The sequence below is a fragment of the Lepidochelys kempii genome, chromosome 5 (genome assembly GCF_965140265.1).
Source record: "Lepidochelys kempii isolate rLepKem1 chromosome 5, rLepKem1.hap2, whole genome shotgun sequence".
NCBI classification, from domain to species: Eukaryota; Metazoa; Chordata; order Testudines; family Cheloniidae; genus Lepidochelys; species Lepidochelys kempii.
The window spans coordinates 89330776-89355712 of record NC_133260.1 but is presented as its reverse complement, the minus strand read 5'-3'; the positions used below and the strand labels follow the sequence as shown (position 1 = coordinate 89355712).

Sequence of the window (24937 nt, the reverse complement as noted above, 5' to 3'; positions counted from 1 at the left end):
TGTGGGCGAACTGCCCTCAGTTCCTTCTCAATGATTTTGCCTGAGATGGAGCCTCAGGTGTGTCTGAGTTGAGCTTTCCTTCACTGTAGTTTCTCTCCCCCCATGGTTTCACTTAGCTTAGTTAGTTGTAGTAGTGTTGGTTAATAATAGTTAAAAGTAGTAAGGACCGTTGTCCTTTCAGGTTTTCTCTCATGTGGGGAACTTTATTTAGATTTCTAGAATGGTATGCCTGTCTCTCTCAGTTTTAAATGTTGCCTTTCGTGCCAGGAGTCTATCCTTCGTGCCAGGGGCCACTCCCAGTGCATCCATTTGCATGCTTTGGGGAGTCTGACTTTTGGGGGAAGTGTAATTTTTGTCTGGCGTTAAAATCAGGAACCAGAAAGAACTGGGAGATTAAATTGCATCTCCTCATGATGAACAGCTCCCTCCATTTGGCTTCTGACACAAGCCACGGAGACACCCCTGCCCTGCCATACACCTGTCTCTGAGCAAATAGAGCTCTTAAACCATTTCCACAAAACTTTCCCTTAGTGCTTCTAAGAGGAAAACTCGAATACTCTCAAAAAGTCATTAGAGAACAGAGCTCAGTTCCCAGGTAGGGAAACTATGTCAAAGAAACTGTGGTCGCAGATTGAGGCTGCTACTTTGGTATCTCCCCTCTACCCCCCACCCCTCCTCCAGTTCCTGACTCAATACCCACAAAGATGCGGGTCCTCAGGTACTGTAAGCAGCACTAACCCCAAAGAATGTAAGGATTCCAGCTCCAGAAGTTCATTAACATTGTCAGGGGATTGAGGCAACAAGGAGAAGAAGACTACCTCTTCTAAGTCAGTACCAATAGAATAAGCCAGGCTCTCCGTACCTACCATTGCAGCACTGCAGAAGATCAGAGTGTCATTTTGTGGACACACGCCTTGGAGCACATAAAGTCTGCAGTATTGTCTAGTTCCTCTGCCACAGTCATGGCTGCCACCTCGGTCAGTACCACAGGAGTTAAATTTTCATGAGATGTCACAGTGTGAGATGCCTGACACCCCTTTGATAGAGACCTCTACGTCTCCAGATATTCACCTACTACTGATGGCATCACCATCTTTTTCTACCAGTGCTCCACTTCTACAAAGTCATGTTGAAGATGATGATAATGGGGATTTTTCATTGACTTCTCAAATGTTGCTTCAGGGCTCCACTCCTCACTATCAGACAAATATTTTTCTGGAGACTTCTAGGAAGATGGAACCTATTTGAGAAAGACACCCTCAAGCTCCATCCTGATGGTCTGATGGCACTCATGGGTGCTCCCACCTATTCCATATTGACCCCCTCAATGGCTGTACTGGATCCATGAGCAGCATACCGCCAACAATTCTCTAGGACCCTTAGTATCACTCATTGCTCACAGAAGTAGAAAATTCCTCCCCATCCCCGCATTCCTCTACCTCTAGAAGGCCTGACCCACAAGAAGAGACTTTGGAGGAGCAGGAGGTGAGAACAGACAGAGATCACCCTGCTAACCAAATCTCTTCTTCATCCCCAGATGAAGGAGTCATGCCTCCTCCACCATCCCTGGCTGATGATTTTCAGACAGTTCCAGGACCTTGTTAAAAGCATAGCAGACCCATTACAAATACCACTTGAGGAGATTAAGGCGTCACGACATAAACTGCTAGATATTCTGCATACAACGTCATCTACCCAAATTTTACTACCTATTAATGAGGCTCTGCTGGATCCTGCAAAAAGTAATCTGGTATAACCCAGTGACAGTTCTACCCATCTGTAAAAGGGCTGATAAGAAATTTTATGTCCAATCTAAAGACTTGGAATTTCTATTTTCTCATCTCTCTCCCAACTCCTCCCTAGTTTTCGAGGCTATAAATGAACGTAGAAGGCAGCACTGTGTTAAATCAATGCCATACGGCAAAGATCAGAAGTGTCTTGTTTTATTTTGTTGCAGATCATATTCATCTGTGACTCTGCAGTTTAGGATCACCAACTATTGAAATATAATCACAGCTACTACTCAATACGTTTGTTGAGCATTTACCACTAGGGCAGAGGGACCAATTTCAGGCAGTCCATTACAAAGGGTCACCTTCTTGCCAGAATATCTCTGAAGGCCTCTCTGGATGCCCCTGAAACAGCTGCTCGCTCTGTTTCTACAGTGGGTGTCATGAGAAAGGCCTCCTAGCTTCAACTCTCAAGATTTCCAAGAGAGGTCCAGAATACAGTTGAGGACCTTCCCTTCAACAGATTAAAATTGTTTGTGAAGAATACCGTCGAGTCTGTACATACTTTAAAAGATTCCAGGGCCACTTTGCTTTCTCTAGGAATTTACACAGCTGCTCATAAACGGACAGTTAGTAAGTCTCAGACAATGCAGAAATCTTGTCCTGTCTCCTGCTTCTAGAGCCCTTATGAACTCCGATGAATGAGGCAGATGTTCCAGAAGAAGAGTCTGTCTGCTGTACAGGCATCGATCTCTCAACCTTCATCGAAACACAAATTTTGATGGAGTAGTCAATGTTCTGAGTTCTCTCCCTTACTCCTTACCAGATGCAATGGTTCATGTGCCTTCGCTGCTTTGGGAACTGCCTTCCTCACTCCAGACAAGCTTTTGAGCATATTGCTGTGGACAAATGGGTTTTGGAGATCATATCAGCAGGATACTCCATCTGCTTTACTTCTCTCCCTCCTCCCTTCAATTCCCTCTGTCCCTCTTCAGGCATTTTCCCTCTCACAAGTATCTTCTAGAACAGGAAATAGACTTCTTCCTGAACGTAGGTACTATTGAACTAGTTCTTGTACAACACACAGGAAGGTGTTTTAGTCCAGGTGCTTACTGGTTTCAGAAAAGAACAGTGGATAGAGACCCATTCTAGATCTAAGTCTCCTAAACTGGCTCATGAAGATACAGCAATTCAAAATGGTAACACTTGCAGCAATAATACCATCATTGGACCCAGCGAATTGCTTCTCTGCTCTTGACCTACAAGATGCATATTTCCATCTAGCAGTTCACCCTTCCCACAGAAATTTCCTATGTTTTACTCTGTGTCAAAACTACTTTCAACACAGACTGCTTCTGTTTGGTCTGTCTTCTGCTCACAGAGTGTTTTTGATGGTTCTGTCAGTGATAGCAGCTTACCTTCTCAGAAAAGAAATCCTTATGTTCCCATATCTCGACAATTGGCAGTAAAAGGGATGCTCCTAAAGTGAAACCTCGTTCTGACCTTCTGAGTGGCCATTGTTATTTCGATGTCCCCCTTGACCCTGGTGCAAAGATTGGAGTTTATAGAAGCTTATCTTGATACGGTAGTGGCCAAACCCTATCTTCCTACTCACAGGTTTATAACCCTATCGAATTTAGTCACTACTGTCCAAATCAATTCCCAGACATCAGTCAAAAACTGTCTCCAATTATTGGGACATATGGCAGGTGTTACTTTTGTAATAAGCCACATGAGGTTGCACCTGCACTGCCTTTAGGGGTGGCTTGTTTATTCACCAAGCAAGCACAGCTTGAACAAACTACTCTCGGTTCCTTCTGTCATGAAGAAGTCCATCAAGTGGTGAAAAGACCCTCACAGTATTTGAACAGAAGTCCCCTTTGCTCAATGTCTTTAATGGTGATAATAACAGATGCATCCCAGTTGGGATGGGGGCACATCTCAACACTCACGCAACTCAGGACAGGTGGTCATTTTGGAAGACTACTCTACACATCAACTTCCTGGAACTCAGAGCAGTCAGGAATGCCTGTCTCCATTTTATGCCATTGATCGGAGCAAACATATGAAAATAGTGACCAACAATATATCATGCATGTTTTATATCGACAGTCAAAGGGGAGTGAGATCATCCTTCCTCTGTGCTGAAGCAGTCAAGACTCTGGAATTGGTGCATACAAAATCTCAGCAGCTTACTTACCAGGCATTTGAAACATCATGGCAGACGCCCTCCATGGAGACCTCTCTCAGAATCACAAATGGGAGGTAGATCCCATTGTAAGCAATCACATATTTAAGTGTTGGGGCATCTCGCGGATAGATCTGTTCATCATGGCCAGAAACAGGAAGTGCTTCCAGTTCTGCTTGAGAGGAGGACTGGGCCACAATTTCTTGGGAAATGCCTTTTTCCTTCATTGGATGTTGGATTTGTATGTATTTCCTCCAACTCCTCTAATATCCAAGGTGTTGATCAAGATAAGGAAGGACAAGGCCAGAGTTGTTGTGGTGGTTCTGACCAAGACAGACATCGTTTCCTTACCTCATCCAATGGCTGCTTGTCAACCAATCACCCTCCAGACCATCCCTCATCTTCTGTCTGAGGTTGCTGGTCAAGTTCTTCACCCCAACCTTAGGGTTCTTCAGCTCAAACCATGGCAGATTGATGGTTAACGGGACTAGAAACAGCCTGTTCTGAGGACGTAAGAAGAGAATTTATTTGTTATGTAGTAGAAAGCAGTGTACCCATAATGCTTACCGACAGAAGAGGATGAGATTCAGCCAGTGGTGTGACCTTTCACCTGTGTCATTTTCAGGCTGATATACTAGTTTGTATCCTGGAACTGAAGAAGATAGGTTTGTCTTTGAGTTCCATTAGGATACATTTGGCAGCCATTATGGCTTTCCATTTCCCAGTGGAGGGCTTTTCGGTGTTTGCACATCTGATGATGGTGAGGTTTCTCAAGGGGTTGGGGAATCTCTTTATACAAGTCAAAAATCCTGCTCTGGTTTGGGACCTCAACTTGGTGCTTAGCTGCCTTATGGGACATCCTTTTGAGCCAACAATGACCTCTTCTCTACTTGACATATCTATGAAAACGGCTTCATGGTAGCCATTAGTTATTTTGAAGACCGGGGGAGATAGGGGCTCTGATGGCATATCCCCTTCACAATATTCTTCGGGGACAAGGCCACATTGTGACCACATCCTAAATTCTTACTGAAGGTGTTGTTTGACTTCCACATCAGCCAGTCTATTCCTCTTGTAGTTTTTTCCCCTAAAACACACCTGAATAATAAGGATATGGTAATACATATGCTCAGGTGGGCATTAGCCTTTTACTTGGACAGGACTAAGCCAGTTAGAAAATCTTCCAGGTTGTTTGTGTCTACTGCGGACAGATCTAAGGGATATCCAGTTTCCAAACAAAGATTCTCTAGATGGATTTCAGGCTGCATTACCTTTTTGTTATCAGTCTCATGGTCTCAAACCTCCTTCTAGAGTACTGATCCATTCAATAAGATCTCTTTCTGCTTCAGTAGCCTTTCAAATAAATTGATTAGTCTCTAAGGTGCCACGAGTACTCCTACTCTGAAACCTTTCTTAAGAATGTTTCCATTGCTGAGATCTGTGGAGCTTCAACTTAGGCCTCCGTGCACACCTTTTCTGAACATTATGCAGTAACTCATGACTCAGCTTCTGATGCTGTGTTTGGCTGTACTCTACTGTCTTCGATCTTGGATCCAACTCAGCAGCCCCCCCCCCCACTCCTTAGAGTGTGCTGCTCATTTCTAGCTGAAGTGAAGCACCCATAGGAATAGTACTCAAAGAAGGAGAGGTTATTCTGCCTGTATATTAACTGTAGTTCTTTGAGATGTGCGTCCTGATGGATGCTCCATCATTTTCCTTTTTGCTTCGGAGTTCTCTGCTATGGAGCTTTGTGATGGAGAAGAAACTGAGGGTGGTTTGCCCATGTAGTTCTGTATGGCCAGAGCAGAGCATGAGGCAGAGTAAAGTGCGTGTGCAGCTGAATGGGCACTGTTAACTAAGATCTCCGATCAAAGGCACATGTGGTGCATGTGTACTTCAAGTGGAGCATCCGTAGCAAGACACATCCCGAAAAACTAGTTACGTCACAGGATGAGTAACCTCTCCTTTTACAATCTTTTAGCTAATTTTCAATTCACATTAGTTTGCCTATATAGATATGCAGTAGCATAGTAGAACAGTATGTCCTGAACAGCATTCATTCTAAAACCTTAGGTTTAAATGTTCAGATGAAATGGAAAGTAGCTTGAAAGAGATCATTATTATATTTTGAATACTATACATAGGATTTATGTAGATTTGTTTGAGGTATTTAGTAAAGTTGCTGGGCAAAAACTAATTCACTCCTTGGCATAAATATTAAGGAGGTCTTTTCTTGCTCTGAGTGTTAATGGAAGAATAGATCCTAGTGAATTAGGTAGCATTCAGAATCCTGGGAGTCAACCAACTCTGGTTCTAATAAATATTGGGCTTTTCTGTTATCTATGGAAGTAGATGTGTAGTGGGTGTAGCTGCTTTTCTCAAGTATGGCTGTGAACCAATTTGATCTGCTATAAATGTTTGCTTTTAAGAGTGTCAAAATGAGATGAGGTAATTTTTGCTGTTGCTGAGCTGTCTAAATCTTTTTTGCTCTTTTTAAAGCTCTTTCTCCTGTCATTTTTCTAGAATGTCAGTTTGGCATGGCAAGAGAAGTGCCTAGTCTCAATGCTTTCAAGATAGGATAGTACTATATATTACTGTATATTAGAGGGAATGAGGGAAGTATGTCACACTTTAATGCTCCTAGCAATATTAATGATAAATGATATTAATGATAAAACAATGCAATGACAATAGTCTGGAATGCTAATTCTGGAAGAGAATGATTAATAGCAGGAAACAGAATGTGCTGCAAGTAGATCCTGTATAATATTCCCCTCACAATTCTTCACACCTGTTTTGTAACATTTCTTAGTCCTGAACCTCTATTTAGCAGAGACTCCTAGTTGTGCCAAAATCTGGGGACGGGGTGATGTCATGGAATTTATTTTCACTTATGAACAAATTCAGGATTTGAAGCCAGGTTTACAGAAGGAAGAGCCTAGAGCATAACCACATTGTGTTTTCAAGCCCCCTAATTCCCGTTTTTAACATGATAATCTGAGCTAACTTTTTCCCTGAAATAGCTTTATATTGTGGATGAATATTTTGTCACTATAAATTTTGGGCAATACTTGAAAAGAAAGTAGTAATATAATAGCCAATTAAATATAGGTGGTTAGATTATGTAGTGGATTTGTGTATTAGCTTTCAAGTGTGGAATTTAATTCACACTAATTTAAGATGCAAATAAAAAATTATTCTGTTCTCATTCTAATCTCTGATATTTCAATCTGACCACATTGTAACATTGTCAAACCTCCCATTTATCACACCAAGTGGAATTGAGTTGCATTGTGGTAAGTGTGTGTGTGTGTAAGTTTACATCAGCCATCTTTCTAGGTGGTCCATTCCTGAAAGTCCCTTACTTTCTTGAGTAACAAATCCACTTGCACACATAGTAGAAGGGAAAGATTATTTATTGAAAATACTGTTTTTATGGAATGATCCTCAGTTTAGTTGACTTTCTCATTCCTGTTTTTCTCCACTAATGCATCATAACAATAGAAAACCCATTTCAGTGAGAGTCTTATTGCTTATTTATCTGTGAATTGTATCTTGGTTGGACCACAAGGCATTTATTTATTTAGAAACTGAGTTTAATAAAATAAAAGTGAAGATCAAATCATAAATGAACTTTTAGCACATCCTATGTTAGTCTTCAGTTTGGAGTCCATACAGTATGAGAAATTTAGGTTTCAGTTAATGTAGCCTGCAATATTGTGTGTACACTTGATTTCATTAATGTGAGTAAAAATGTAAAGAAAGGAGAATTAATTTTTAAAAATATATTGGAATCGTGACATGTTCTGCCCCTCTTTCATTTCAGCAGGAAAACTACTTTTTTTCAAAGTACCAAGAACACTGCATAACATAAAAGATTGAGATCGGGACAAGATGGCTAATTAAAGATTTATAGGTTGGAAAGGACTTGAAAGATTTTTATTTTGGCTACTAAGAAACTTCAAGCCTTCGATGAAAATTAGATTTGCTTTCTAATCCCCTTCAAGCTAAGGAGAAGGGTAGTTCCATTAAAACTATGATTCTTACAGATATTAAAAGTTCTCATAGTATTCTTTTACATTAAAGATCTTAAATTACTAATATTGTAATGAATATGAAATAAAATACATTTAATAAAACGTATAATGTTCCATGAGGAATTTGTGAAACCAAGGACCACAACACTGATTTGAAAGAGAAGTAGCTAGTTTGAAAAGCCATTGTTTCTTTTTGAGTAAACAGAACTGAAGATTTTAAATATTAATAGAGGATCTAATATTCATATAATTAGAATCTCAAAAGACAACACTAGTATACAGGAGTTTTTGACCTTATCATTTATTGCAGAGATGTGATAGTGATGTTGGGTTTGAGTTGGTGATAGCTAGCTGGTGTTTCCAGTATCATCAGAGGAAAACAAATAACCAGAATATTTATTGTGAAAATTTAAAAGAAATTTAAGAAGGAATCTTTCTATTCAGAAAGTAGGTAACTACAGAAATCAGACTTCCAAAACAAGCAGATATTCTTGTAAACTCACTTGAATGTGAAGAACTTCATTAAAAGAAGAGAGTGGAATATATTTTATGACTACAAGAATGATACCACTTATCTGTCTGGCACCTGGTGAAACTTCCATTTATGTTGAAAAAAATGACACTTCTCTGAGAGATGTGGATCAAATATTCCTTCTTTAGAACCTGACTAAAGAAATCCTAATTTTAAGATTACTTTCACAGACAAAAGTCATGAATTCATTACTTTAAGATATAATCAGCTTGAAAAGCTCCTTTGGATCCTTACATTTAAAGTTCTTTTTTTTTAAATGATTACCCTTGGAAAATAATTCCTTTGCCGAGTGGGAAATCTGCCCTTCACTTTGACTGGTTCTCTCAGTCAGAAAGTTTGAGTGATTTTTGTCTGTTTTAACTTACATTTTTGGCTTCAAATTTTCTTAGTAAAATAAAGCATATTTAATGTGCCCTTTTCTTAAAGTGTATCATAAGGCAAGCTGGGGAGTTTGATCTATAGGGTACAAGCACGTTTTGGCAGTAGTCACTTGAAACCTAGTAGTTTTCTTCCCCCTGGCCATTAGAGGGAAAATAGGAAAAACAGTGATCTTGTGTTAGTTTTTCCTTTGCTTGACTGCTTCATAGAATTTTTCCTTTGTTTTGTTTTACTGCTACTGTATTGGGCCGTTTTGCTAAAACATGCTTTGAAGAGATCCCAGTAGATTACTGTTATTCAGTCCTCCATCATGCCTGGTTGTTTCTGATGGTAATGATCTGACGTCACTGCAGAAACCTGCTTAATGACTGTTTTCATTTTAACCCACTTAAGCGCATGGTTGCAATGTCTAAGCTTAAAAAAGTATATCTGAGGGTCAGTGGAATGAAACACCTGATTAAATGGAAAATAACGACTTCCTATCTTAAAGAGACCTCAGATTTTATATCACTTCAGGAAATGCATCTCAGTGTAGAACAACATTTCCAAAAGGTGTAATGCCATCCATATCCCAATGGAAGAAGGAAATGGGACTATATAGAGGATAAAAAATGAAGATGGGTGGGCCTTTAATAACATATGTTGGTCTTGTGCGATTGGTTTTATTTTCAAGAAGTGAGGGTTCAGCTTTCAAACTTGGAAATTCTGCTGTAGAAGATGACAAAATTTAATTGACCTGGATTATAGAAATTCACTTTATTATCCTTGCAAGTTTAATATTTTAAATGTTGCTATTTTAGCTCTAAAAATAAAAAAACACTTTCAAATGCATCAATACTGTATCTGACTTCATTGCTATAGTGGGTCAGATTGGCATAACTGAAAAATAACATTTGTGTTAAGTTCATTAAGTTAAAAATGTTTGACAGTAATTTTTTAATGCCAAGATGCCTTTTTAATGTCTGGTGTACTATATTTTTAAAATAGTGGAGACTTCATTGAAAGGTAATCTTTTTGAGAACAGATTAGCTAATCTGTTTTCTATTCTGAATAGGTTCAAGAAATTTTCTGAATATGTGATCCTGGATGATAGCTTTTGTCTGTGAACTGAATAATCATAACAAATTAGACCTATACTTCCTGTTCTTCTAGACCTCAAATGTACAGTATTTTGAGATAAATTGTTTTGACAAGGCTGCTTCAAATAATATTGTGAACTTGCTTCTTGATCAGATTATTCTCTCTGATTGTCCCGTATGTGTTGCATTCTGAAAAGAACTATAAATCTACTATACTGATGGACTTTTATTATGAGAGAAAAGGTATCCAGGGGATCTCTGGTCTCTTGGGAAGCCTAAAAAATGCACAGAGAGAGGTCACCATTAATTAAGAATTGGAAGATATTTTATAAACACTTTTTTAAAATCAGTAATGAGACAAAATTAACATATCAGTGGGGAAATAAATTTGACCAAATGTTATAAAACTTGCAGAAATGTAGCTATTAAAGATTTTCTTGTAGTATAATAACAAGAGGTGGAAGGTGTTTGCTTGCATGTGTGGTTGTTCAATAGTCTCCCTCCCCCTCCCCTTTTTAATAGCATTCTGTTTTCACTTCAGACTGTTTTGTCAATAAATGTAATACAAAAGCATTTGTTTAGATTTGGTGTAGTTGAACATGCAAGAAATAATGCCTGACAATATGCATTGTTGTGAGAATCCAGTACACCTCAGTTGTGAAGTGAGAATTGTGTAATGAAAAGACAAATGACTCGTCACTTTTGAAGTACCGTGCTTGTAGACTGCATGCTCTTGAGCATTATTCTACAATATCATTGACTTTTTGGAGGGGGGAGCAGGAGTGGTGAAACAGAATGGTTACACAGCTCTCTGAGTCACCCAATAGTTGTCCCATAATCACATGGGCCAAAACCTTCACTTGTCCGATTACTCCTTCAATTTTCCTCAAATTTTGGGTCTACCAATATTCACTGTGTATATGACTTTTAAATAAAAAATTATATTAAATACCTGGCTGTTAGAAATAAAATGTAGTTTTAGAACTTCTTTTGTAATACTTTTATTAGTTGCAACTTTTTGAAAGCTTCTGTTTATGTCTCCTGGGAGTATACACGTCTGATTAAGAGATTGATTTTACTGGCTTCTTATTTTCTTCATTATTTAAGTAGGAAAATGCAAGTATCTCTGCGGGAGTACCATGTAAATATAAACAAAAAATTAGGCCTGGTTGAGGGATGAATTATAAAAGCCCGTGTTTTACTTATTCCTGCCATGAATGCAGGGGACTGGACTAGATGACTTCATGAGGTCCCTTCCAGTCCTATGATCCTGTGATTCTATCTTTAAAACATCAAAAGCGGCATTGACAGCTGTACACAATATAAATTGTAGTTGAAATCTAAGAGGTAAATATCAATATGGTGTAAAGTGATTTCACTGCAGGACTTCTAATAATCCTGATGGGAGTTAAATCCATGCTCACCATATTGAAAAACCATATTTTAATTGTAACATTATGTTTTTGCTTGAGTATGCTCACCCAGTTTGTGTTTTTCAAAACACCTACCTTTTAGGATAGTATTCCAGTGTAGGAACATATACTTTGTTTCTCTTCAGCACAAAACCATTTAATTTTCTTTGTTTGTCAGAGTTAGTGCTATTATATTCCAGAATACCTAAAATCCAAGCAGACATGACATTGATTCACTTTATTTAAACAAACTGGGTGTATTTGTTTGCACTATCTCCTATAGAGAATTAATTACGTGACCATATTTATTACTCTAATAATAATATTACAGGAGACAAACTCCTTTTACAGCTTAAACATGCTGCTAATTTTTCTGTCCTTTCTTAATGCAATTACATGAAATACAAATGTAGGACGTTTAACACAGTATATTTTACACTTTTTGAGTAAAATAAAGCTCATTTGGTCCATTGTACAACTTACAAATTATAGTTACAGATGGAAAACATGCAACTTTATATGATTTGTGTCTCTTATTTACCCAGTAATTGAATGACACTACAATACAGAAAATGTTATGACTGTGATATTAGTATTTTGTGTTCAAGATTTTATCCAGAACTGTAAAATTAATACAAGCATTCCTCTGTTATTTGAGTGGTTACACTTTTAGTGAAATTTGTGTAGATGTAACAGTTTAAGTAGTTATCACCGAATAAATAAAATAATTTAAATATTTATTGCCCAGTGGGAGAAGGCTCCAGACATGGTGCAGAAAATTCCTTTTCCCCTTTGTGTATTGCTTCTGCATGGTACTCTTGAACTGCCATTGCCAGATGTGGACATGCTTCTTTTGAAAATAACTGTATCACTGTTATACGCAAGGCTCTGGATTATTTGCTTCCCTACCAGAAGAACATTGTGTGTGGGCGGATTATTGGCATTTCAAGGTCTGTGCAGAGTCTGGGAAGCTGAGGCCTACAGTAAACAAAGCAACAGAAAAGAGGGGGAGTAGGGAGGGGCATACATCTGACTGATTATTTTAAGAAGACAAGTTCCAAAAAGTTTTGAACTCCGAGGTAGTGCAGCAAACTAAATAAGGTTAGCTCTGTTCAGAGTGGATGTACGGATTCATTAATTAAAAACAAAAAACCCAAACCCAGGGTAGAACAGTAGATAGGTAGTATTTGTTACAGCTTTGTAGACTAACTTCTGTTAAAAGGCAACTTGAAAGGTACAAATAGCTCCTTTAGAACTTAACTTCTGTTAGTGTGATACTTTAAAACTGCCCTTTCAGAATGTGTTCAGAGAAGGAGTTTATTAACAGTGTGTGTGTGTGTGTGTTTATTTAGAATCTCCTTTTATTGTAGTGACATTTATGATACTAGGAAACTATATTAGGCTTGCAAAGCCTCTCATTAGTGCCCGTTTTCCTTAGAAAATAGTATGAAATACAGACCAAAACTACAGCTTACTCTTTTTAAAGTTAGAAAATGTAAGTGTGTGTATATATAAGGTGTACTTGGGATGAAGTCAGTTAATTGCTGCTCTGTGGTTCATTTCCAGGTCCTTCAACAGCTTTTAAATCACTTCAGAAAAAACAAAGATAAAGTTCTTCTCTTCTCCTTTTCCACCAAGGTGAGCTCTATATGACTTGCATTATGACTGACCTCAGCAATAAGTCCTGAGGCATAAAGCACAGGGGACAGCAGCAGCTTTCAACCACATTTTCTTTCTCACATGCACTATGGGAAATAGTGTTGATATGGACAATGTGCAGTACTAAAGAAAACATCTTGAAACAATAAGTTATCTCAAGGACAGTGGCAAGGACAAATGTAGTAATCTCCTTTATTCTTTGGGCTTGTCTTCACTGGAGTCTTAGCTGAAGTTGTCTCCACTCATTAATAGGGCCTTACCAAATTCACGGTCCATTTTGGTCAATTTCATGGTCAGAGGATTTTTAAAATAGTAATTTGCATGATTTCAGCTGTTTAAATCTGAAATTTCACAGTGTTGTAATTGTAGGGGTCCTGACCCAAAAATGGTGGTGGGGGTCTTCGCACCTTTATTATAGGGGGGCTTGCAGTACTGCTACCCTTACTTATGCACTGCTGCTGGTGGCGGTGCTGCCTTCAGAGCTGGGCAGCTGGAGAGTGGCAGCTGCTGGCCGGGAGCCCAGCTCTGAAGGCAGAGCTGGACCCCGAGTCAGTAGCTCCCACTCTCTGGCAACCCTGCTCTGAAGGCAGCAGCGCAAAAGTAAGGGTGGCATGGTATGGCTTTGCCACCCTTACTTTCCTTCAGAGCTGGACACCTAGTCATCAGCTGCTGCTCTCTGGCCACCCAGCTCTGAAGGCAGTGCAGAAGTAAGGTTGGTAATACCACCCCACCCCCAAAATAACCTTGCGATCCCCCTGCAACTCCCTTTTGGCTCAGGACTCCCAATTTGAGAAATGCTGGTCTCCCCTGTGAAATCTGTACAGCAGAGGGTAAAAGCACACAAAAGACAAGATTTCACAGTCCATGATGCGTTTTTCATGGCTGTGAATTTGGTAGGGCCCTACTCACTAGCCTAGCTCGCGTGCAACACAACTTGTGAGCTACACAGAATATTTGTATTAGCAGCACAGAGTAGTGGAGTCCCCACTGCGTTGGCATCAAGCATCAGCACCACTGAAGCATCAACCCACAGCCTCCAATGGGCCAGCTAGCTTGAGAGTAATGAACAACTTAACTTGAGCTAGACGCTTTGGGAGATGTGTTAGTAGCAACACTCAAGTATCCATCAAGCTAACAATGCAGTGAAGCCAAAGCCTTAAATGTGGTATTCTTGTTAGTAACTAGTGTGGTTTCTGAAATGATGCAAACTATAACTCAGGATTATCTAACTAAATACTTTGCATGCCAACATAGATGATTACTGTAAATGACAGTTCAAGATCTCTGCTTTAATTTTATATCTTTTGTTGCTTTCAATTAAAAAACCTGTGAAAGATTAAGGTTTTAAATGCCACAGTACAAAACCAATTGTGTCATAGAGAATAAGCGGATAAGGATGTTAAATACCAATAGAGAGAGACGTTTATATTCTCAAATGGTCTGTGGGCTATTAGAAATGATATTCAGGATACCTAATCTTTGTGGTTGTTATGGTGCTTATTTTAAAAAATACTAATAATGCCTTATCTCCCCATCTTTTTTTATCAGTTGCTAGATGTGCTGGAACAATACTGTATGGCATCTGGGCTAGATTACCAAAGACTTGATGGAAATACAAAGTCAGAGGACCGGGTCAGGATAGTGAGAGAGTTCAATAGCATGCAAGATGTTAACATTTGCCTTGTTTCTACAATGTAAGAGAATTTAATTTGTACTGTGTGTCTGCCTTCAGCTACGTATTTAGAGGCTTGTAGTAAAGTTACTGTGCATTAATTTGATCAATCTTGCCTGGTGTTACTGTCAGCTGTTACAAAACTGTGGTGTCAGCTGCATCCATTATGGGTTAAGATTACTACAGTAGAAATGGGTCATAACACTTAATTTTTGTTCTTCACTCTCTCCTGTCGTTTCTGGGATCGTTGAGATTTGAACCTGGCGAGTGATAGTTTTAAATCCCCAGGCTAGCCAAGGGCAGTGGGCAACCACAAATTGTTCCTAACAGTCTAGTGCACCACTGCATTCTTTATTTCTGTTCTACTGTGCACATTAAGAGACAAACTTTCAAAAACTAGGCTCTTAAGTTGTGTGTGCAAAACAATAGCATGTGAGTTATTTTATGTGTGCATAGTGAACCCATACGGAAAGCCATATTTTTATCAGTAAAATTTTACACCTATGAATGCTTTTTATATGTGCAGTTTGAGCCCAGTTTCCTAACACTTGTCCCTTAAAGCACTTATCTCAAACAAGCAATAAAATCTTACACATTCTATATGCCTGAAAGGGATCTTTTCATCAGTTTATGATGAATAGTGAATTCTACTGGAATAGGCTAATGAGATGTACGTGTTCAGCCAAAAATTATTAAAATAGTATATCAACCCATTCATGGCTTTCTGATTTAGTTACATAATCCTTTATCTTTTAGCTAAGCTGATTACTACTCCCAGGCAGTGGTGCAAAGGGAGCAGATATTGCCTATTTGTCCCTGGCTGTTGGGAAACTCCAGTGGGTATAGAGCCAGTATAACTGTCTCCTTTGCTGTTCTTTCCACAGTCCCAGCACAGGGTGCATGTTGGGAGCAGAGATGTGGAGAGGCCAGAGCAGGATACATTCTGGCTGTGCTCAACCATCATAGCTCGTTTAAGACCACTATCAGCTGGCACACAGTAGAACAGCCCTCAGGCTTCTCTAACTTGCATGGGTCTGGTATATAAGCAGAGAATCACGGCTCTAGTGATGTTCTCTTGCTTTGCTGAGCATAACCTCAGTGAATCAGAATATCTGGCCAGTGATTTCAGGGGACTTCTTGAATAAGAAATGATAAGCAGTTTTTGGTCCTTCTAGGTGAACAGAAAATTAAAATGAAAACAATCTTTTACAGGGCTACTCCTTCTGGGAGTTACTGTATCTGTACTGTTCTGAAAGGCTTTCTACTTATAGTGAATGTTCTGTCAACCTTATTTGTTTGAAACACTTTAGGATTAGCTTCATCCCCACAATCTCATAAATTCTGTGTTATGACATAGAGAATTCAATTAAATGGAAATGGAGTCTTGCTTCATTAGTAGTTTCTTCTCCCTTGCCCTTTTGAGTAGTAAAGGTGGTAAGGCAGGCCATGCCCGCCAGTGTTGCTTCATGCCAGCCACCTTAACTTATGATGATCCTATCTATACAGAGCTGAATACAATGTCTTACATTTCACTGAGTAAATTAGTGAAAAACATGCCTAGGACAATATGCAGCATAGTGTAAGTTCCAAGAGAAACAAAATGGTATACTCTGTATTTCTTAAAGTGTAGTTCAACACACACACATTGTACAACAAAAATGAATGTGTTTCTTCTTTCCTGAGATAAAGTAATCAAAGAGACTACAAGAGTCTTTTGTAAACCTCTGGAAATCTGAAGGTGCTATATCCTAGTAGCACTCCATGAGGGTTTCTGGTCTCCTCTAAATCAGAGTTTAGGCACACCAAACCAAGATCTTTTGTGCAGTCATCTGGTTGATGGAACTTTTCAGTATCTTATTTATTTCTAAACACATCATAAATTGACAGAATTGCAATATACTTTTCTGTCCATAGTTTCTTGCAAAGTTTTTGGCTGACTGCTCTGTGCAGTCAACTTCTATGTTCTGAAAGTCTCATCTTTCAAGGAGCCAAATGTTAATTTCTGACAAATCCACTTATGCTTTATTTTGGCTGAAAAAATGCATCTAACAAAGGGTGATGTCTCAATACAGTAGCTTTATTTTTTGTCATTTTATTCCAGTGGCACAATCAATATACAACTTCAAGAAGAAGCACCAGCCTATACAATTACTAAATGATGAAGCAGTAATAATGACTTCATTCTTAAAACAGTGACCGTTACCAAATTTATATTCTACCTTATGTTCTGGAGAAATAAATCCATTCTGCCTGAAATTTCTCCTGCATAGCCTTTAGCCAAAAAGTACCTTTAGAAACGTAAACTTTAATGGAATAATATGGTTTTGAGAAAAGGGGCTTTCAAAAACAGCTTTTCAATAAATACAACTTTATTTGTAAAGGCATATCTCCAGAACAACTTGATCTTAAATCCTCACATTTGTTTTAGATACTAGTATTGAACATAATCTTGTGGATATTCTAACTTTCAAAAATCTTTTGGACAAGTTATAAGTAATATGGATGATTCCTACTGATCTTATAAATTTCTGGAGACCAGTAGCTATAGATGGTTAAAGATTACAAGGACAGACACTTGTACGTTCTGTGGAAGAAAAAGGTTTATGGCACATATTCCCATGTACTATCTGTTGTCACTTTTAGAGCTCCATGACAGAAAGATCTCTTTCCTTAAGCCTGTGCTGGCAGAAGAATCTGTCCTGGGAGAAGAATAAATGTGGTCCATAATGCTTAGAGTTATTGCTGGTTCTGGAAGCAAACAAGTTCAAGTTGTAAATCTCGTGAGAAGTAGTGCTATGATTTGCAGGAGTTACAAACTCAGCTGGTAGAGCTTTCAGAGCTTGTAACATCTGTGATGCAACTTCGTTTAAGGGGAGGGAACTACAGCACTTGGACATTGGGCAGCGCTGTTCCAAAGTTCCAATATATCATGCTGGAAGACATAAAAATTGCTAATATCCCCTCCTTCAGAGCCAAATATTAAATCCAATGCTCTACCTTGTCTTTCCCACGCTAATCTCCATGTGCTCAGAAATCCATTCATTTAAAAAAAATAACCTAAATCTGCTTCTTGATGACAGCTAAGGAAGAGAGAGAACATTGTCATTTTTTTAGTAATGGGGGGCCCTCAGATACTAGAGTAATGAGGGTCATGTAAAATACCTAGATATATAAACATACCAAAAATAGTTAATATAAATTCCAGTATTCTGCATGTTCTTACAGACATGCCTCATTACTTTAAACTTCTGTAAGGCCACATTTTAATTTAGCATGTTTGCATCCAGGCTGGTTGAACTAAAACATCCTGAGTCATTCTTTTGAAGACTCTCAGATCTTATAAACTTTTGAAGTAAAGTTGACACGATAATCTTTAGACCTACATTTTAGAGCTCACATATTTAGCAAGCAGTGCTGTGAATTGGACAGAGCCTCATGTAATTCACACATGATTGGCTAGTGGATCATATAACAGTCATGATCTTCAGGTTTTTTATCTCTTTGAGTCCTGCATATGTGATGCTTACTGCATCAATCTCCTCCTGCAGAGCTTGAAAATTCCAAGGAGATAGAAGTGAAGGATTTGTATATCAGTGGTCTTGGCAGTGCTGCTTGCAAGTGCCATGATATCTGAAAGCAATGTCTCAAGAAGGTTGTAACTTCTGTTTGCATCCCTACAAAGCCTGAAAAGGTTCAGTAGATCAACTGGAAACGCACTACATGCAAATGTATGCGTACCAGTGCAGACTTTGGGCTTCTCTGTAGATTTTTGGTATTTCTAATATTTTTTTCAGAATAAAATTTCTTTTAAAATGCAATTTTCTTATCCTTTTGGTAATGAAAATAACCTTTTCTAATGTGAACCAGTGCAATGATGTCTTCCTGAGTCTGCACACAGACCTGAAATAGTAGCTATTAGAGCCATGAGATTCCCTTTATTTAAGTGGAGTATTAATCCAGATATGAAGCCAGAAAATTAGGCAATGATGGGAGATGAGATAAATTGTAATGTAATATGCACTAGAAAGAATTTTAACTAATCTCACCTATTAGTGGCTTCTAAATTAAGTGTATATAAACTTAAGAAAATATTGTAAAGTGTGCATCAGCAGTTCAAAAGCAAAAAAAGATGTTAGGTTGTATAAAGGAAGGGACAGAGAAGAATAATGAAACTATTATAAAGTTATATTATATATTGTTGGTTTGTCCTTACCTTCAGTAGTGTATACAATTCTGGTTGTGTACAATTCTGGTCACTCATCTCAAAAAGGAAGTAGCAAGAGGGGAAGAAAAAAATCCAGAGCGAGGCAATGAGATGACTAATCATTAAAGATGTAAATAGTTCTAATATTTAAATCTCTCCTATTAAACTTTTGATATTAGACAAATAATAGCACACAAGATAGAAGTGTGTAAAATTATTCGGTTGGTCAGGTGCTCTTACAGTATTTGCCCTTTCAAGTAAAAAGAAGCATCCAATTAAAAGATGACAAATTTTAAAATTACAAAAGAATTTTTTATGTACTATATAATCTTGTTTGTGGAACTCCCAGCAACAAAGTGATTTTGAGACACGAAGTTTAGGATCACACAATTCTGTGAATAGAACTAATTACTAACTGCCTCCATAGAAACTTCCCTCTGGCATGTTGTTTTCTAACTTCTGAAGATTATGGTACTGAGCACAGAGACAGGATACAAAAGTAAATAGACCATTAGTCAGATCCAATGTGCAGTCCTACAATACCATGAACTCTTGAAAAATAATGGTTTATTATAAGGCAATGTTGCAAACTCCTTAACAGAAGTGATGTAGCAGGCTGAACCATCTGAGCCATGAGTTCTCTTATAATTCAGTGTGATTTAAACATTACCTGCTTAAATGACACTTAGAATATTACCCGTTTTTAATTATTTATTTATAATGCACCAACTCATTTCTAGGTACATTGTGTTTATGAAGGAGTCATAGGGGCCTTGTGTTCTGAAACATTGTAGCATACCTAATAATTTTATAAAACTTTTGCCCCTTCAATTTTTTTTAAACATCCTGTTTGATCTTGTCTTTCCTCATACTCAGTCTGTTGTTTCCACTAATGAAATCTGAAATATACTTCATATTTCAGGTTTCAAATATTTGGATTTTTTTATTAGAAACCAGTTGGAAAAACATGTTGACTTATATTTTGGTCTGACTGCAGGGTTTGGTAAGAGCAGCTGAATTCCATCCCCTCTAATAAAAAATATTCCAAAATACAGTGGAGGATTGTAAAAAAACAAAACAAAAAAAAAACAAAAAAAAAACAAACAGATTTTTATTCAGTATTTCAAACTTTGAGAATGCTCATCTTCTGGAAACCTCTGTTAACGTTGGCAAGGTCCCACATCCTCTCCTTTTCTAAATTTAATTAACCCAGCACTACACCACATTTGGAAGGAAAAGGCCACAACTTTATTTATATTAACAAGGATTCCACAAAGACCATAAGGTGGTGGTTCCCATGAATTTCTTTTTTCTAAATAAGGAAATGAATTAATGGGGGTAACTCAACCCTTTCCAACCACCTTAAACTAGCTTAATAGAATCCAAAATAAATTATTTAAAATATACACTTTTAAAAAAAACTTGAATAAACTTTTTCCATATTTTGGGGGTGTCTCATTGAGAACATGTAGTGGCTTGCTGCCACTTTCTTCTAAATTCTTTGGAGAAACCATCATTGACCATAAGATACCACTATAAACCTTATGGAGGGGATAGATCTCATCAAGAAAAAGACACTCATCAGTTAAGAATGGTATCCACTCAAATTGTGATGACCAGTCTGCCATACATACATATGTTACCTCACTCTCACTTGATTAACTGGTGCTACTTCTAATTATTTAAACTCTATATCTACCGTCTATATCCCCAGCAAGGGATACTGTTAGAGAGAGATTCTTGAAACCCCTTAGCATTTCCGCTAGATTCAGTCTTATTGACTACCAGCTGTCTGTTCACATCATACACAGGATGTGCCGAATGTGCTTTCTGGATCTGAAAAAAAAAACAACCCAAAATCAAAAATGGCATGTTTGAAATCAAAGCCCACCTCAAACAATCTCTCAGATACTAGCGCATTGGATACAAGCACTTTGTTTCCAGACACTTTCCAGAAATTTTCATCTCTTTTTTGGGGGGATTAGGAGGAATGTGGCTAAACAGGTACTAAAGATATTTCCAAGAACCAGTCCTGCAACTTGACTACTCCTCTCTTTGGCCCCACTCCAGTAAACCGCTTCAGCATATGTCCAACTTTAAGAAAGTGAGTAATCCTTTTAGCTTCAATAGGGGAATTGTTCAATTGCTTAAAATTAAGCACATGCTTAATGGGTTTGCTGTATTGGGACCTTTGTTGTCTGAACAGCATTTTGGAGTAGTTAAGGTGTTCTGGAAGATGCAACCAACACATTGAGCCTAACTGTTCCCCAAAAGTCCAATATATACATATGTAATAGGACTTTCTTATACTGACCTTCACAGATATTGTGCATCCGATGAAGTGAGCTGTAGCTCACGAAAGCTTATGCTCAAATAAATTTGTTAGTCGCTAAGGTGCCACAAGTACTCCTTTTCTTTTTGCGGTTATAGACTAACACGGCTACTACTCTGAAACTAGAAGGACTGCATCACAAACGAGTGATGTTTTCTCTTATCATTCACTTTTCTGTGCTCTTACTTAGCCCTCTCAATAGTTTTATTCAGAAACAGGCACCACTGCACTCTAGTACTTGTTTATCCTGCCAGGACTGCTGCACTAAGAATAGCTGGGAGAGGCATTACAAACTACACCTTGTTTTGGTGTAAGTCATGTAGCAAGTACTGCCAAAATCCATCTCCCTGTGATTCAAGAAACAAAACTGGTACAAACTCTGTAGTAAGTCTCTCTTTACATAAAGTCTCTTCTGGCTGTCTCATATGGCTAGAATTGACATAGATCTGTTGAAGTAAATGGAGCTATGTAGATTTACACCAGCTGAGGATTTGGTTCATATTGTTCACTTTGAGTGTCAAGGGGATGCAGCAGGTAGTCGGGCAGCACTTCTGTTATCAAGGTGAAAGCAGCTGTTTGTAGTTGGGCAGGTTATAGAGTCTGCCTGCAATTTAAGGTATTGTGATTTTCTACAATAATCATGATTGTTAGTTTATTATGTTATTGTTGTGTTTTGTAAATAAAGCGCCAGCCCATTGCTACCGACGTTGGTATAATGCTGTTTAATTATGTTTGGAATAAGAAAAAATGTGAGCCTACCACTAGTAAGCCTAATTTTGGTTAAATAAATCCAGAGCTAGAAATCTTTTAATTTGAGTTAAAAAATGGTGGTACCTAACTCCTTTTCTTGCAGTCTAAGAACTAACTCATTTTTGTTAAAGGGCTGGTGGATTGGGTCTCAATTTTGTTGGAGCCAATGTCGTTCTGTTGTTTGATCCAACATGGAATCCAGCAAATGATCTTCAAGCCATTGACAGGTATAATCTCAATTTTAAAATTTAGGTAGACATAGTGCTCTTTTTGTTTTTTCATTTTGGAAATAGATTTTCTTATGCAAATTTTCCGAGAGAATAGGATATTCTTAGACACAATCTGATTTTGGCCACATCAGACTAGATTAGAAATGCCTGTTAATAATTTTTTTTTAGCATTAATGTACTCTGCATACTGTTTAAAAAGTCAGTGAGAATTTCCACAGCTCCTTTACCTCTGAATTGTAACTTTTTTTATTTCCTACTTTTCAAGTTGTGACATCATTGGAAGAGAGAGGCATAGGACAAAGCTGTTGTTATGATAGTTTTGTTTTAAAAAAATAAGTGGACATATAGCCTGATGGCATTTTTCCTGAACCTGGAACAATCACTGCTAGCCTGTTTAAAAGTAGAGAATATAAACAAAAAATACACAGTTAGTGATCCAGCTCAAGAGTGATGTTGAGAAACAGAGAATCCCTGAAGAAAAATAGTTGTGTTCTTATTTTGAAACCTCTGTAATATAGAGATGTCCCATTTCAGCATTCAGTTTAATGTCTGATAGCTTGCTGTGGTGACATGTGCAGGATTCTTATTTTATAAGTGTTTTCTCCTAGACATTCTAAACGTAGAATAGCATTTCACATACAGCTCATGAAAATACTTTTAGATAACTAAGGAAACACCCCAAGGAGTCTTTAAAATGTATAAAGCAATTGAGTTTTGATGAGTAAAAATACATTCTTTGTTCCATCCTATTTTATATTTTAGCTTTTAAGCTCCTCCATTATTTTGTAATTTCTAACAATATGGAGAGTCTATTTTTAGATACCTCCAGGAAGACATCTTTCTCCCCTTCACACTCCACAAATGGAAAAATGTTATGATGTTGCAGAAATGTGTGTCCTTGCAAGACTAGACTTTCACGCTACCACCTCTGTGAAGGTCACAATGCTCTGATGTCTTGACATTCAGTAAATCTCTTCTGTGGTTTCTGAAGTGAGGGCCATAAAGAGAGAAAATGTGAGCTGGGTAAAAACATTTAATTTCTAAACTTGTCTTTTAGGGAAGTTCTATTTTAAGTTTACAATATTTCCCTTTTATTGGAATTAGGATTTTACTTATCCCCAAAGGAACTCGTTGGCTAATAACCTAGCATTCTTCAAAATTACTTTGTCTTTGCAGAGCCTATAGGATTGGCCAGTGCAGAGATGTGAAAGTGTTTAGATTGATCTCATTGGGGACAGTGGAGGAGATGATGTACTTACGGCAGGTTTACAAACAGGTAAAGTTCACACAGTATCATGGTACATATAAAACAATAACTATTTTCAGCCAGCTGTCTGAATGAGTGAAAGCTGACCTATAGCAAGGTTGACTCTATGTTGGATTTATGACTTGCAATGTTAATTTATGCACTTGACAAGGAAGAACTACCCCGTTTATTTCAGTGGGTGCTAACTCAGGCCAGTGATGGTACTTTAAGTGCCAATGTTGTTACTTATTTCAGCACTCAAAGCATGTGAGAAAGGAGATTTAAGTATCTCTTATGAAGATCTGAGACAGCCAATATTGAATGTCATTCCTTAAAATAAAAATGTAAGAGCAAGTTTTAAATTTCAGTTAAATATTGGTGGGCCTGTACGAGAAATTAAACTGAAATTTAAACACATGATGGGATTGAAGATGGGCGCGATTGATTTTCATTTTCCAGAAGGGTGGGGCTTATTTTTCAAAAGTTTGGGAAATGCTGGGCTAAATGGACTTAAGAAGTGTCCATTACTCTGAACACTACCTTATTTGTGAGAGCCAGGCTCTTCTGTTAACTCCTTGATTCTCCAGCTCCTCATTTTGAGTGAGGGAGGAGGAGGAGGAGAGCTGAAGTGGGGCAATCCCCATTGCCAGTATAGTAACTTGGACAGTAATGGCTGCTTGATAGCATCATACTTCTGAGGAAGCCCACTGACTTCCTCTTCCCTCCTATGGATTGTGGTGACTGGCAGGGTCATGAGAATTTGTAAGAAAGGTTTTCCCTTCTCCTAATTCAACTTGTCCCAGTCTTGTTTCAGGACAGTTTATTGAGATCATCGGGGCAAGAGTAGGGGTTGTGCCTATCATGTGACACTTTCTGAATAGAAAGTTTGAGGAATGAAATCACATGTGTGGATTGTGTCCATCCCTAAGACAGCAGCAGAAAGTCACTAGTTCCTCACTTCATTTTTTCTCCAGTGTTTACTTTTACTTAATTGAAAATGTTCTGGTAAATGTACTGTGACTGAACTAGCAGAGTTCTGCTATATACCGGTAATCTAACTTTTAAAAGGAAATCACTGTATTTTTAAAGCGTCAATAATTAATTAGCATTTATTTAAGGACTAACATCTGCTGCTTTTTGTGCTCTATTCTGAAAAGTCTTAACATGTTTTTTTTCTCAAACGTACACAACTTTCTGAAAAACTTTTATATTCCCTGTTAATATCAGTATGTGTGTATGCTATTTTCTTGACTGTGACTTTCACAATGTCATATTGCTTTATTGTGTATAGGGGTTTTCGTCTTACTGGCAACCGTGATCAATCTGAAAAATAAACAGATAAAAAGATCTGGAAGCTAAGACCTTTCAGTGGAGAACACTGTCAAAATAGGTCAATTTTTAGACCTACCAACTTTGACAACCTTTTGAACATCAGTAAACATGTTTTTAAACATCATGTATTCCTTTCTCCATTTCAGTGATTATCTG

General features: G+C 37.9%; 1 protein-coding gene across 2 annotated transcripts in view; it reads left to right on the top strand.

The window, feature by feature from the left end:
• Positions 1–24937, top strand: part of ERCC6L2 (ERCC excision repair 6 like 2) — a 67448-nt gene that overhangs the window by 39593 nt on the left and 2918 nt on the right. The window contains exons 12-15 of one of the 2 annotated variants that reach the window (XM_073344952.1): positions 12923–12994; positions 14564–14709; positions 22105–22200; positions 23380–23479. In XM_073344952.1, the coding sequence (XP_073201053.1) occupies positions 12923–12994; positions 14564–14709; positions 22105–22200; positions 23380–23479 (414 nt within the window). Of the gene's footprint in view, positions 1–12922; positions 12995–14563; positions 14710–22104; positions 22201–23022; positions 23218–23379; positions 23480–24937 lie in introns of those variants that run through there. The other variant, XM_073344954.1, reaches the window with a different exon arrangement.